This window comes from Falco cherrug, chromosome 1, assembly GCF_023634085.1.
Source record: "Falco cherrug isolate bFalChe1 chromosome 1, bFalChe1.pri, whole genome shotgun sequence".
Lineage (NCBI taxonomy): Eukaryota > Metazoa > Chordata > Aves > Falconiformes > Falconidae > Falco > Falco cherrug.
The window spans coordinates 87678125-87692138 of NC_073697.1; the positions used below are offsets into that span (position 1 = coordinate 87678125).

The 14014-nt window shown below is 41.6% G+C and overlaps 2 protein-coding genes across 6 annotated transcripts in view; both read left to right on the forward strand.

Annotated features, from left to right (window-relative positions):
* The window catches only part of TXNRD2 (thioredoxin reductase 2), a 94452-nt gene extending 91165 nt beyond the window's left edge, over nucleotides 1–3287 (forward strand). Inside the window, exon 27 of the mRNA XM_055703991.1 lies at nucleotides 398–3287. The gene's annotated coding sequence lies outside the window, so the exon portion shown is untranslated. The remainder of the gene's footprint in view (nucleotides 1–397) is intronic.
* The window catches only part of GNB1L (G protein subunit beta 1 like), a 43416-nt gene extending 33759 nt beyond the window's left edge, over nucleotides 1–9657 (forward strand). For all 5 annotated transcript variants that reach the window (XM_005445216.4, XM_055704019.1, XM_027813945.2 and 2 more), the window contains exons 6-7: nucleotides 3894–4109; nucleotides 8926–9657. In XM_005445216.4, coding sequence (XP_005445273.1) covers nucleotides 3894–4109; nucleotides 8926–9186 — 477 coding nt within the window. In that variant the 3' untranslated portion in view covers nucleotides 9187–9657. The remainder of the gene's footprint in view (nucleotides 1–3893; nucleotides 4110–8925) is intronic.
* The last annotated feature ends 4357 nt before the right edge of the window (nucleotides 9658–14014 follow it).

Below are 14014 nucleotides of genomic sequence, written 5' to 3' on the forward strand. Positions count from 1 at the left end.
TTAGTGTCTTCACTCAAGGTTCTGAACCAACTGAAGTCCAGAGGAATTCACTTGCTGGCTTCAGACAAAAGCAGGAGAGGCCACAGTTCAAGTCCCATGCTGTAATTAAAACTTAGAAGAAAAAAAAAAAAGGGGGAGGAATTAAATAGACTGATTAGGCTGTTATTAAACAGAAAGTTTCTCCTAAAAATGCAATCAGTGTTCAGTACTCAATGAGATGAATGAGGCTTTCTGTCTCCTGGACGTTTTTTAATAAGATGAAGATAACTGAGAAAATGTTCAGTGTTGAAAATGTTGCCTGTATAAAAAGTCCTCTGTCTTGCCATATTTTCTACATGCATTAATATTGCTATTCCTCCAAGAAGCGGAGCAGGTGCAGAGTCTTAATTTTATGTAGTTTTTAATTTTGTTGCCAGTAGGGAAAAAACTGGACTGGGAACTGGGAGAGGTAAATTATTCCATGTAGATTCTGGCTTTGGGAAGTCACCACAACTTCCTAGACTGCAACAGGTAAGGAGAAATAATCCCTTACAGTCTCACAGCTGTCTCTGCTCTTTTACAAATGTGTGCAACTCGGTTTAAAAGCACAGGGGAGAAGGATACTCTTAAGGGCAAATAATTATATGTGGCGTACCAAAGGGACGCTCTGCGTTCTGGTTTGTGGTTTCACTGGAAGTGGCTCACTGAGTAACCCTGTAACCATAAAAGCAGGAACACAAGCTAACCCAGCTGCACCCCTTCCTGAATAGAGGCCATCCAGGATTTCTTTGTACATGACTCTGTTGGGCAATATCGACATACCCAGGAGGTGAGCACTCCCCATCGCTTATGGGTAACGTGTTGCCTAAGAGACTATTTGATGTTGATTATGGCACAGTAAATTAACAAGTTGAAACAGAAGCTGACATGGCGAGATGGTCTGAAGGAAGTATGCTCAGGGTTGTTGTCCAACAAGACTTTGGGGGCTGCAGCCATGTACTATCATATTTTTATGAATGCCAATAAAAAAAGATCCACGTGGCAGGGAAACAATGCACATGAATTAGAAACTTTTAGCGCAGAAGGAAATTGAGGCTTAGGTTAGGCTTGTCGATTAAGCCCCACTGGCTTCGCCTAAGCAGTTGAAAAGCTTGCAGCTGTTTATTTTGCTGTTTTGGAACTTTTTTCCCTCTCGTTTTACCAGATCTGTCCTTAAATGTTTTAGTTCATTCAGTGGGGTTTTCCTTGTGAAGGTTCACATTCTTAATTGTCCCTTCAGCTTCACACCTTCCTGCTATTACTAATTGGGTGGAGTAGGATTTGCAGGAGTTAAGGATAGTCTTCCCTTACATTTTTTGCACTCCTTGGGGAAGGCATCATGTTGCGTAACGGTGCAAACAAAATAATTCAACAGGAATAATACATGTAGAAACTGGAAATGCAGAGTTACTACTTTATATAAACTATAGCAATTATTCCTGTTGAGTTGACAGCAAATCACCTTCTCTTCCTTCCTTGACAGTTATCCAAATGCAACAACAAAATGTTCTGCTTAGGAAGAACAATGATTTATAATTTCATTTTTCCACTGAAACAGAACATGAATGGTGAAGACTTTTAGCCAGGAGTGTCCGTTATTAGGCACTGAAATAAACAGGCCATTGTGAACCACTGCTTGGTGAGCCCAGGCTGAGAGCTCCCCTGATCTTTCAATAGCTTTTATTGTTTAAGAATACGTACTTATTAAAATATTACACTTCATATGGTTGGGGAAAGTCAGGAAGAAGTAGTGTGGGAGACCTTCATTTCATAGAACACAGTATTTTGTTTTTAAAATGGACCAATGTTAACCTCACTTGCAAATTACTGGGTTTCAAATCTAAGCTAAGATACCTACAGGAAAAAGAAAGGTTCTACTTGGTATTTCCTGTAATGCTGAGCACTCATCTGTCTCTCCGACCTTAATGAGGGTTATGAGCACCTAGGAAAATCTGGCCATCCCATTTGGAGTGAGGCAGAGGAGCCGACCCTGCCCATCCACCTTGTCTTTCCCTGGCTAATGGAAGCTATGGCTCCTGTGGAGGAGTCCTGTGCTCTTAGAAGAGCAGTAGAAATAATTGTGGGGGGGTTTAAAATGCCCATTCTGGGGGCTTTTTTTAAGGTTAATTGAAGTACCTATGAAATACTTTATTTTGCTTTGAAAGTTTTACCCTTTGTTAAATATAAATCAGATCTGGAATGTTCATTTCATTCAGATTTTAACTTTTCCCCGGTATTAAAAACCAGGTACTCTTCATTCAAAATACCTGGTAAGTTGACATTAATTCACGTATATTTGACACATATTCATTGCTCTGATGTTATTTTAGCAGATCAAAAATTTGACAGAAAAAAATGTGCACAGTTCTGGGCATTATGAGAGACCTTCTTTGCAGGCCTTTCTAGCCAGAGCATGCTCCCTATCTTAAAGCAAGGAATGAGGCTCCTGCAGGATCCCAGGTGTGCACAGACCTGTTCAGAAAGATGATGTAGGGGATTTCCCCTTTGGTTTCCTTCTTATAAGGGACAATTTTCTTCTCTGCTCAGTGAGATCCGTTCCTTGTTCAAGCAATTCTCTAGGCTGAATAAATCTGAGAAAGAGCATGAGGCTTTTACTCAGCAGTCTAATAAGACTTAGACCACCCATCTCTTGTTAGTTTAACTCCCCCTAGAATAAATAACAACCAGTGGGAGAATAGTCTGGGCCATTTAATAGAGGCAGGGAGCCTTTGGCCACTGCAGGCTTGTATCATGACATTGACGGCCAGCAAGTTGGAAGAATGTCATTCAATAACATGATACCAGTAAAAATTAATTCTTTATAAATGTCCTTTACCTTTATTTGGATTGAATGTCAAGGAAACAAATCCTGTAGGATCAGATGGCGTTTGGAAAGAGCTGAATAACCTACCAGATACTTTTCTTAGGTGTGCCTGCATGAGGTGGTTGTAACCCCAGTGTCTTTATTTTGGTGTTTCTTCTATTAAAGAAATAACTGGCATTAACAGATGCCTGTTTTTTAGTTGCTTTTCATTAGGGATTTGCATCTTCACTCACATAAGCAGTTACTGCTTATGGGGTCATTAGTCTTTTGGCTGGAGCAATGATGAATACTTTCCTTAAGTGTGACATGTAATCCAGTAATGTTCCCTTCTTTGAGTTATTTCAGAGGCTTAAATAAATTAGGTGTCTGCCCAGGGTGCCATGCCCTTTGGCCTGTGACATCATTAATCAAAATAGCTTTCAATTGGCTACAGTGGGGCTCAGGCGCCTGTTAACCCCTTGGTGACTCGCCCAGAGATTCCTGACAGAGGTTCAGTGTTTACCTTTAAGCACTATGGTGTGCTTGGGTAAATGATCCCTGTGTGTAACCCTACACTTGGCAAGGTGAAACTGAACGCTTGAAGCACGGCACTTCTTTCAGTGTCCATGCGGGTTTGTGTAGCTTGAGAGGAACTCGGTTGCTCCAAGTAATTTTTTTTAAGGAACGCAAACCAAGTGCAGGCCATGAAGTAAAGCTTCTGAAAACTTCAGGCAGCCTTTTGTCAGGTGTTGTAGAGGACATCAGTCTGGATTTTCAGAGAAATTTTCTGTATGTATGTGTGTATATATGCGTAGGTTAGATATATATTATATAAATACAGAAATTTATATGTAGGTATAAAAACCGTAAGTGTATGTCAGCAGTTACTTAGTGATGCTTTTTGTAAGTGGATGGACTATCAAGATTTGAGATTCAGACTTCGGAACTTTTCACTCCTAAGCCAGTCAGCGCTTTTGTTTTATTTTCTTGGTGCTTGGACTGAAACCTATCTGGGGATGGTAATTTTCCTAACAGGCTATTTACTTCTCAATTTTACTTTTCTCTTGATCAGCTCAGCTGTGGGTCACAACCTTTGCTTCTGGCTGGCTATGAAGATGGATCAGTGGTCCTTTGGAATTTGTCAATGGGAAAAGCGTCGAGCCAACTTGGTTGCCACCAGGAGCCAGTGATGAGCCTTGACTTTGACTCGGAGAAGGCCAAGGGGATCTCGGGCTCATCTGAAAAGGTGCTTAGCATCTGGAGCCTCAATGAGCAACAGAACCTCCAGGTCAGGATCATTGGCCCTCTAGTGTCATTTATCCCACTTTGCACTAACAGTTTGATAGACTAAAAAAATATTTAGTCATGAAGAGGAGTTGTTGCAGATCTCTAGCTAATTAATCACAGACTGGTTAGAATGTCTGTGCTATGTGACTAGACTTAGAAAAAGATGGTGAGGATTTAAAAAAAAAAAAAAAAAGAAACAAACCCTCTCACATGTTTCTGGTTTTACCAAAGTTGCAGCAGGCACACAAGCCTAGCATTACTCAAGCCATTGCCTCCGTATCTTCATTTATCACGTTAGTAGTATTCAGCTCTCAGAATGTCCTAAACATTATAAATGACTTATAAAAATGAGAAACAAAGGATTGCTTTTCCAGAGGTTCTGCTTGAATGGATAGAGCTTTCTTTCCACTGTGGGAAAGACAGAAATACTCCATAAAATACTTCACAAAACAAAAAGAGGAGTAGTAGCCCAGCTAGCACCAAGAGGACATGAGGTTTAGGCAACCAGCTTCCTCTGGCACCTTTAGAGCCCTAGCCAGAGACAAAGTAAGTTAATTGGATGTATCTCTTGTGTCTGAGCTACGCGAACCTGGGATGGCTGGTTTAGAAGGAGATCTCATCATCACCAGCTCAGACTGTGCTAGTGAATGGCAATAAATATTGCTTAACCTAGACAACTTTATCAAGTGTTCCAACAGTGCCAAGGGGTTAAGTACGTTTTAACTGGGTGTGGAAATGAAGTGCATAAAAGCTCATGAAAATTAAAATGGTCCATGCACAGCCTCTCCACTACCGAGTGCTTTAACCTTTTTTAAAGTGGCAGTTGTCCCCTGCATGTACAACAAAGAGGGCCTGAACCAGCCCCTGTGTGCCCCCATATCACCCCTGAGAAGAGAGCTGCTGCGTACACCAATTCATGGAAGAACGATAATCGTTTTTCCAGCTTGCAGCTTTTGTGGGGAGTTTTTAGGTAGTGTGGCAAGTTAATGCTGTTTTCTGAATGGTGCTACGGGAAGAAAAGCAAGTGCTTGGACATCCAGCTGTGACTCGTCACCTGGGGGGGGCACTGTGAAGGTACATAATCTGTTAGGCCTCACCACACAACCAGCATTTATGGAGTGGTAGGGCACTGAGACCCCCGTGCACGTGGTGTAAATGCAACCAACTGAGATGAAGTTACACAGCACACACTGAGGAGAACATCCGAACTTTAATAGGCAATATGACACGAAAGGAAAGAGGCACTCCAGGCTGAAGAAGTAGCAAAGGTGTTCTAAGCTAATGTGATAAAGAGCGTTAACAAGTCTGATACATAGCTGTTGTGGTTTGGGGGGTTTTTGGTCATTTTTGCCCTTCTCCTGCCTGGGTCTTTCTGGCACTATTGGCACACATCTGCACCTCGTGTCCTTAGCTCTGGGAAGCAGAAAGGAAAGTGAGCAGGTAAGTCCCAGTAAGAAACTCGGTATTGAGACTAGTTTTCTAAGGCCCAGAAGTCTGACATCATGACAGGCTTCTTAAAGCTTCAAACACTCTGGTGTTGGAGAGGAAGCTGTTTCTTCATATTAATTATAGCTTTTTTCCTAAATTCAAAGGAAATAATTGTTTTCCACAGCAGATTTCAGTTATGAGTTAACTGTAATGCAGGGCTACAGGTATGATTCATGGGAAAAATAAGCAGTTGTTCACCCGAAATATTCCAAGCATTGTTTTCCACAGGGTATTCACATTCCCAAGAGATGTAGGGTCGGTTACATCTTCAGCACGTCACGCTGATAGTAGCATTTCTCAGAAGAAATTTAAATGCCAAGTATTATAAACTATAAGTAATGTTTCTGTGCTTCATGCATAGTGTGAATGCCCTAATAAAATGCATCTTTCACATAAGCACTAGAGATTGTCAAGGACATAGATTAAGTTTTTTTCCACTATTGCCTTAATAATATAAACCAGATGGGGATTTTTTTTTCCCCTGACATTCCAGGCACCTGAGGTAATGGTAGACATTGGAAAGCCACTCAGTGGCACATTATTTTTATTCTAAAAGGTTTTAATAAGTAAATGTGGTACATAGCTATCTGCCGTTGGAGAAATAATGACGCAATGATGGTACTTCAGCTCTGTTTTAAGTGGCAGTGTTCCAAAGTGTCAGTGAATAGATGATGAAGGTAACTTCATGGTTTATTGCTATGGGGAAAGTTTGGTGTATTGTCTTCTACAAGAAAGTTGCTGAAATCATCACTGTCAGCAAATGACTGGATTGGGTATGAGCCTTCTGATTTGGATGAGATAGTGTAATTACGTGATGATGTTTGCGGTAGAAGGTAGGAGGTAAACAGCTTCTGCAGGTGAATAAACAAAGCAGAACTAAGGAATCTGATAATCACAGCTCCTTTATAAATAGACAAGAAAAGATAGTCTATAAGCTGTAATGTAAGTAAGAGCACAAGTTCTGTTGTCTAGGTTGCTGAGGCTTTTCCCTCAAATGCCAAAGCTAAGGCTGCTGCTATCTTGGCTATTTTTCTAAGAAGAATAGGGCTTAAAGACACGATTTAGGTGTAGGAGAGGGAGATTTTAAAAACAGAAAACTCATAGATAGCATGTGTTAAGGAAGAAAGGAGAGGCGGTTATCTGTTGGCCTCAGCATGTCAACATTTCTTAATGGATCTGCTAGTAGCTGCAAGTGTCCTGGTCATGACTGGCTGGAAGCAGCTCACCTGTTCTTACCTTTTTTTTTTTTTTCTCTTAATTAGAAGCTGGTTTTCTGGCTGGGAAATGATGTTTGTATGCATTTGACTACAGTAATTGCCCCTGAGTGACTGGATGGCACAAATCCTGGCACTGGGATTTTACCTGGCTGCATATACCTTGAGCAAGTTGTTTGTTTTGCTCTCTCCCCTGTTGTATTTGCAGATCATGCACAAATGCCCACTGTTCCCTCATGTTCCATAGCCAAAAGGCATCACCATTACAGGCTTCATTTTCAAGTTGTAGCTTGCTGATGACTGCAACTTCTCCCAGTCGCCCTGATTTTGCTGTATGGATCTTGCCCACATAATTGACAGTAATGATGGGAAGCACCACACCCAGGATTGGTTATAGCCATTAGCTAATAATCTCAGTTACAGAGTAAGGCCCATCGTACATTTGCCAGACTGGTGATGTAAGTAATAAATCCTTCCCTTGCCAGTATGCATTCACCGACAAAAATCCCACTATTTGGTGTAACTGGGGAGTTTGGAAGAACATACGTACTAGCAAAAAGCACAGGTTTTACAATAGCAGCCCCCCCAAAAGGCCCACATGCAGCCTCTTACTGCTCATCAGGCTTGAGCAAAACTTGCTGTCCTCTGTTCTGAACTAGTTGTAGACACATTTATCAGGTCCTGTTTAAGAGAGGAATGTATGGAGTGTTTAAGCAGCATGTCAAATTTCATTTAGCCTTTTTACTCATCAAATTGTGCATCTCTTGCTGGTTTGAGTAAGTAACTGGGTAGTTGTTATACAGTAGAAAAATTGCTTCTAGCTTTGTGCCTGTAAGATTCAAAAATGTGTCCAACTGCATCTGAAGCCAACTCTGACCAGCATTTCTGCAGGTTTTGTTTTCTACATCCAATATTGGAGGTAAAATTACCTGCAATTAATATATTCCTTATAATCCTGCACTAACTGTGCATCATGTTAATCCCTTCCTGCCTCAGAAAAAACAGCAAACAACCTGCAACATATTAAAACATACATGAATTATATTAAGCTTTGGTACAAGATAACTACAAATGCAGTCTTTAGTAGGTGACATTAATGTATCATTTCCAATTGTGCTTATAAATAACAGCACTTCAAAGTCAGCACACACTCAGAATGTGTTTCCCATATCGTGACAAAAGCTAGGCAATTCCCATACGCATGCACACACACACTCTCTGGTGCATATACTCCATGTGTTTCAGAGAGAGACTGCTAAGTAATGCAAGTTACCCGAGGTGAGAACGGAGCTTTTCCTCTGTGCTTCAGGGGAAATGCATGTCAGTGAAGTGAGAACTTTTCTTTCCAAGGGCCAGGTCCTGTGCAGCCCCAATGCCTCCTAAAGATAAATTCCTTCCCATTTAATTGTACCCCTCAGAAACTTGTGCCCCGGTAGTCTCCAAACAGTAACAAAAGGCTTCCAAGATTGAAATCAATAACTCGGTCATAATCCCCTTCTTGGAATTTGGTGTAAATGAAAGTCTCTTGGGAAGGAGTACTAGAAATACAGATTTCCTGACACTGTAACCTAATTCCTGGAAGCATTCCTTTCTCAAGACTGTGGTAAATGCTAGCACAGCTTATTGGGGTTTTTGTGAGGGGCCACAGTAGCAGAAATAAGTAGCAGGTAGTTTAAACATCAGCTCAGAAGCTCCGCATGGGAATATTGCAGAAGCAGGGGAAATACATGGCCATAGCTCAGAGTGTTGCAGGTCATACAAGAGTAGCTGGAAGAAAAGAACAAAGCTCTGTAGTCTGGTTCTCAAAACCTTGACTCAAGAGTTTTACTTGTGGCAGAATATAAATAGCTGTAAATGCAACAAACTAAAAACATACAGGGAATGCTTTTATTTTTAGAGAACGGTGCTGGAGATAGATGGGCTGAAGTTAAGGTCTTTTCTATCTCTGTCTATAATTGTTCTCGCTAAGGCATCATCTACCATGTGGTGAAAAGCTCCATACCACCTGTGTGATACTAGTGTGTATGGGTGGGCACTTACACCTTCTAAAATCCCCAAAAGTTCCTCCTTTGCTGTTTTAAACAATTGACACTCACCTGTAATTTTCTCACATAGGTTTACAAAACACACAAACTTGTCAATGCCGGCATATCTGATATCACCATTCGTCCAGACAAGAAGATTTTAGCAACAGCAGGGTGGGATCATCGCATCAGGATCTTTGGCTGGAAAAAACTGAAGCCCTTAGCAGTGCTGGACTACCACACAGCAACGGTCCATTGTGTGTCCTTCTCGGATCACACAGACCTCAGTGAGAGACTGCTGGCAGCTGGCTCAAAAGACCACCGCATCAGTATCTGGTCAATATATACATAGACGTGACTTGTTCTGCGCTGTCATGGACTAAGAAAACAGCACTTGTGAAGCAACTCTTTACACTGTAATTCAAACCTGGATGTGGGGAAGCAGTAGAATGTATTTTCCAGGCTGAAGTAAGAGTCCTAGGTTAATTCTTAGCTGCTTGTTTAAGCTGCAAGTTTTGTTTTCCAGAGAGGGAGGTGGATTTTTAAAATTCATAGCAAGCAGAGCAAGGCCAGTCACAGACAAAGACACAGAACAAGTCACTTTGAGTTCTGCTGCAGGTTTGTTAACAGCTTTTCTTTGGCAGGTTGCTTAGATAACTTGTGCCAATATCTTCTTTTGTGAAAAAGAACTGGAATCCCTCAGACTGCAGTGGGGGCAACATACATCTTGTTTGTAAGTCATTTGTGTATCCAAGAATCTGAATCTGTGTAAAATACTACTCTTTCTTGAAAATTTATACCCATTAAACCACCTCCAGTGGTTTCTCATTGTCAGTTACTTTTTCTTCCCCATAACTGAAAGGCTATCAGAACAACCTTGATTTGTTCACACTTCTGTCAGTTTCTAACCTAAACCAACAGCCAGGAATGTGACTAGGGACGGCCTTTGGCATTTATGAATTTCATTATGTCTCCTGTCACCTCAAGCCTCACAATTAATCACAGGAAAGAAAGGGAAAAAATCTTCCCCTGCACTGCACTGCAAAGCTATGTAAAGCTTTTACAGAGCCAGTGCTAAATCCTTTCCCTAGACTGACTAGCTGAAGGATTTAAACTCGGCAATCCAATTAGCACCCTTCTCCTTGGAGAGTTAGGGCTAATTTTCAGCACGGCAAGTCTGGGATTCAGCTACACAGCTCCCATTAGCATTTAGGGGAATGGCACAGATAAATCCTTACCCACATAGTGCAAATGGCTCCATTGACTTGTCATCTCTACAGTCATGGAAGCTGAAATTCATTCATGAAGGTTTTTTTTGTTTGAATCATGAAGCAGCATTTGCATTCTTTTAAAGCATATTAGACATAAAACTGTTTGTTCGTAGACATCCTACTGTTGTATTCAGTCACAAAGTTGCAGCTACAGCTGTCCCACTGAAGCAAGGTGTCCTGGAAACTAGAACTCAGCTTCATAAACTGCAGTGTTCTGTGTCTAGGCTGTGCGCTGTTGATAGTTTACTGGAAATTTGTTTCTGCCTCTGTAAAGAGCTGGACATCAAAGAAAAAGTCGACAGGATTGTAGTGAACAGCAACATCAAAAGAATTTAGAAATTATTTCAGGGAGAACACACAAGCAAATTAAGGTCCAGGTCTGCTATCCAGCTGTGCTGCACAGGCAGAGGATACTGTTAGACTAAAAGTCTTACACACCAAGCCCGATGTTCACTCCATTACAACACAGAAACGCGATACTGTTGCCAGGCTTTTCTAAATAAAACTTGGCTTTACATATTTTGGAGTGTGATGACACTTTAAATAATGCATTTATTTGATTGTTTCTTTACTATTTGGCAGCTGCATGGAGGATCACATTGCACTTGAATGTTAAAGCCCAGTTTTGAGTGATCCTGAGTCAGGGAGAGGTACTGGTATTCACTACATCTACTAGACAGTTGCACAGATGTTAAGTGCTTCATCTCCACCCCTCACCCACCTCCCACACAGAGGAGGAACTACCTACGCTGTACAAGAGGCTCTACCAGCAGCCTTACGGAATGGGACAGGGTCCTTCTCCACAAACCTGCTGCTAGGAGGAACTTTTTTCTTTCTCCTCTTTCTTAAACTAAGTCAGAATTGACAGATAAACAAACAAACAAACAGAGCAAACCCTGTCATGTGTGGTCCAGGGACCCATCACAGGGAGTCTGCAAAGAGCTTTCCTTCCGGCTGGCCTGTCTGTGCCACACCACACACAAAGCCTGTCAGGCAGCCTTGAAATGTCTCCTGTTTGTCTCCTGCTTGCTTGGTGCTCTTGAAACAGAACACAGTGAAATTCTGCTGTACGAGAACAATTTCACAATCACATAATATTTAAAAGGACATACCCCAGTAGATACATGCTTGGGCTTTAGTCTCCTCACCACTTAAATTATTAATATTTAACTTATTTATAATTTAAGACTTGTTTAACTTATTTATTTATAAGTCTTCACCCTGCTCTGTGCTTTAACCTAGGTAATCACTGCACCTTTCTAATCAACAACCTTGAAGTGACAGCTGATGAAGGCCTGTGCCCTAAAAAGCACTGTCAAGCTGGTAGATGAGCACTACCCTGAACTGAGGGGGTGGGGAGACACACAACCACAACAAAACACCCAGCTCTGCATCTCCTCAAGTATGGATCTAGATGTCCTGTTTCAAAAACTAGCATTTTATCACCCGCGCAGCTCCAAGGTACAGGGTTAGAGGCACAGCTGCTACCATCACTTGGCATGGATCATGGATCAAGACCAGGAAACACCTTGGGACTCCTGGTACAACATGCATGGGACTGCTCACTGCTGGAGACCAACTTGCTTTGGGGCTATCTGAAAACTTAGCTTCCAAGCAAAATTTACGTTTCCACAGCTTATCATTCAAAAAAGCCCAACCCAAACCAAAACCCAAAAAAACAACTCCAACTGTCAAGACACAGTCAGTCCCTGCGTTGTGAACCCATGCTCCGTCTCCTCTCTCAGCTGTGCATCCCAGCTACTAAAAGTTCCTTTTTCTCCTCCTTCCAGATGGACACCAGAGCTGCTCTGCAGTGGCCGGGGGGGGGTGGCCTGCAGGGTGCAAACCTTCCTCTTCTCCATGGCAGCAGCCTACACTGTTGGGCAATTTCCACAGAGTTGAGCTGCAGGTTTAATGCTCATGCAGTGGAAAAGGAAAGGAGATCCAGGGTTCACCCACCTTAGGCAAATGGTTATTGTTGGAACGAAGAAGGACTAAGCCTGGTGCCCACAGAGAAGTCGTCGCACTCTCGTCCTTTTGGCAGGAAAAAGCAGAGGCACACTAGAACACAGTGTAAGCAGCCAGAAGCATTTCGAGAGTGGAGCGAGGACTAAGATGCAAACTCCTCCAGCACTTCAGGGCAGCTCCACAGTTCAGCACACCCCTGTTCTGAACGCCAGTGATAAGCACCCAATGAGGCTCTGAGGCCCTGATGCAGCCCGGCTTCTGGCAGAGCTGGCTGATGGGCTGGCTCACAGCCCACCCCAACGCAGGTCCCAAAGCAGTACACAAAACGTGTCTAATGAAGGCCTGTGTGTCTTATATCCACTGTGAGAAATAACTGTTGGTGCAAATACTATGATATTGGCACAGTGGCAGCCCCCTAGGAATAATGAATGAATACCTCACGTCTTAATATGAGTGCTATTAGATCAAAGCCCGAAAGTTAAGAACTCCTGTATTACTTCCTCTGAAAAATGCCATTTACTGTCAATGTCAGTGTCTACAAGTAATTATGGAGACTTAGAAGGGATGTTTAAATTTACTAATAGGTCTTTTGGAAGATAACTCTAAAGAGTACTATGTGCCTTCACATCCAACTTAATGCCCTTTGCTGGGGGTTAAATATTAATGTTTGTCTGACTAGGTAGATTTAAAAATAAACCCAATCATGCAAGCACAAATTGAAAATGAGGGCATGAACTGCATCTGTAATCTTACTAGCAGGCAGACACAGAGGAGTTTCATTGGCTTCAAGAGGAAGGACACGTTGCAGAGCTGCCTGCAAGAACAGACCCATCCCACACTTACTTACTTCCCACTACCAAAGCACATGTGATACTTTTGCACATTACGATTAATTCATTAATGCTTCACATCACTACTGATTGTATTTAAACACAGTAAGGGTATTTTTTTCCCCACCTTACAGTTTCCTTGAAATAAGCAACAAGACTACATTAGTTTGATTTAGAGTTGAGCCTAAATGCCATAGGCTGAATGTGAATTACAGTCTTATAAAAAAGTTTATTTGCATAAGGAACTGACCTGGACTTCCCTAAAGTAGAATGATTTCCAACAGGAAGGACAGTCTATATTGCTATAGACTGTAAACTACAGCTGTCTAATTGCATCTAGGAAATTAAAAATTACTTTTTCTGAAAAAAAAAAATAAAAATAAAGCTCTTTACAGTTGTAACATGAGTGTGGTTATCATTCAAGATTTAAGCTGATGTGCTAGCAGGAAGGTTGTGAGTGAAGAGCCACCTTAAACTGCTTGGAGTTAGCTCTGGAATCTCACCTGCCAGAAAGGCACAGGGCTAGCCTGTACCTGGCCTAAAGGATTCAGGAGTGAAGGCGATGACAGCTAAATTATTACAAAAGGCTTCCTCCCAAGAATCACTGTCTTTGGCACTGTGAGAGGGAAGAAAGCAACTAGCATTTGTAAACTAACAGAAATAAATCCCAAACACTAGCATTTGTGCAGCAATTACATGGAATATTTATCACTACTGGAATGAATGGTGATCTCTGACCCTCTCACATTTTTTTGCAAATGAATCCATTAGTTCCAACCCCTTTCTCTTATCAGTACATGAGCTATAAAGCACTGCAGTCCTATGTGTAGATGAGCAAGGAAAGAGGAGATTAATTGAATTTGTAGTAATGAGTGAAAAAGGAAGTAGGCTGGGGACTGCAGTGTGACAGTTGTTAAATTTAGCCCTATACAATGCAATTGCTTCAGTAAGCGGATAAATTACTCTCTGCAGCTTGACTTGGATTGTTGCAAAGGTTTGAGTTTTAAAAAGCGGATTTTTATACTAAGTCAACACTGTCTTCTGGACTGCTTTGGTTTTTAGCACATTTAAGATGCATCTACAAAGCCAACTTACAAATTAATAAATCTTT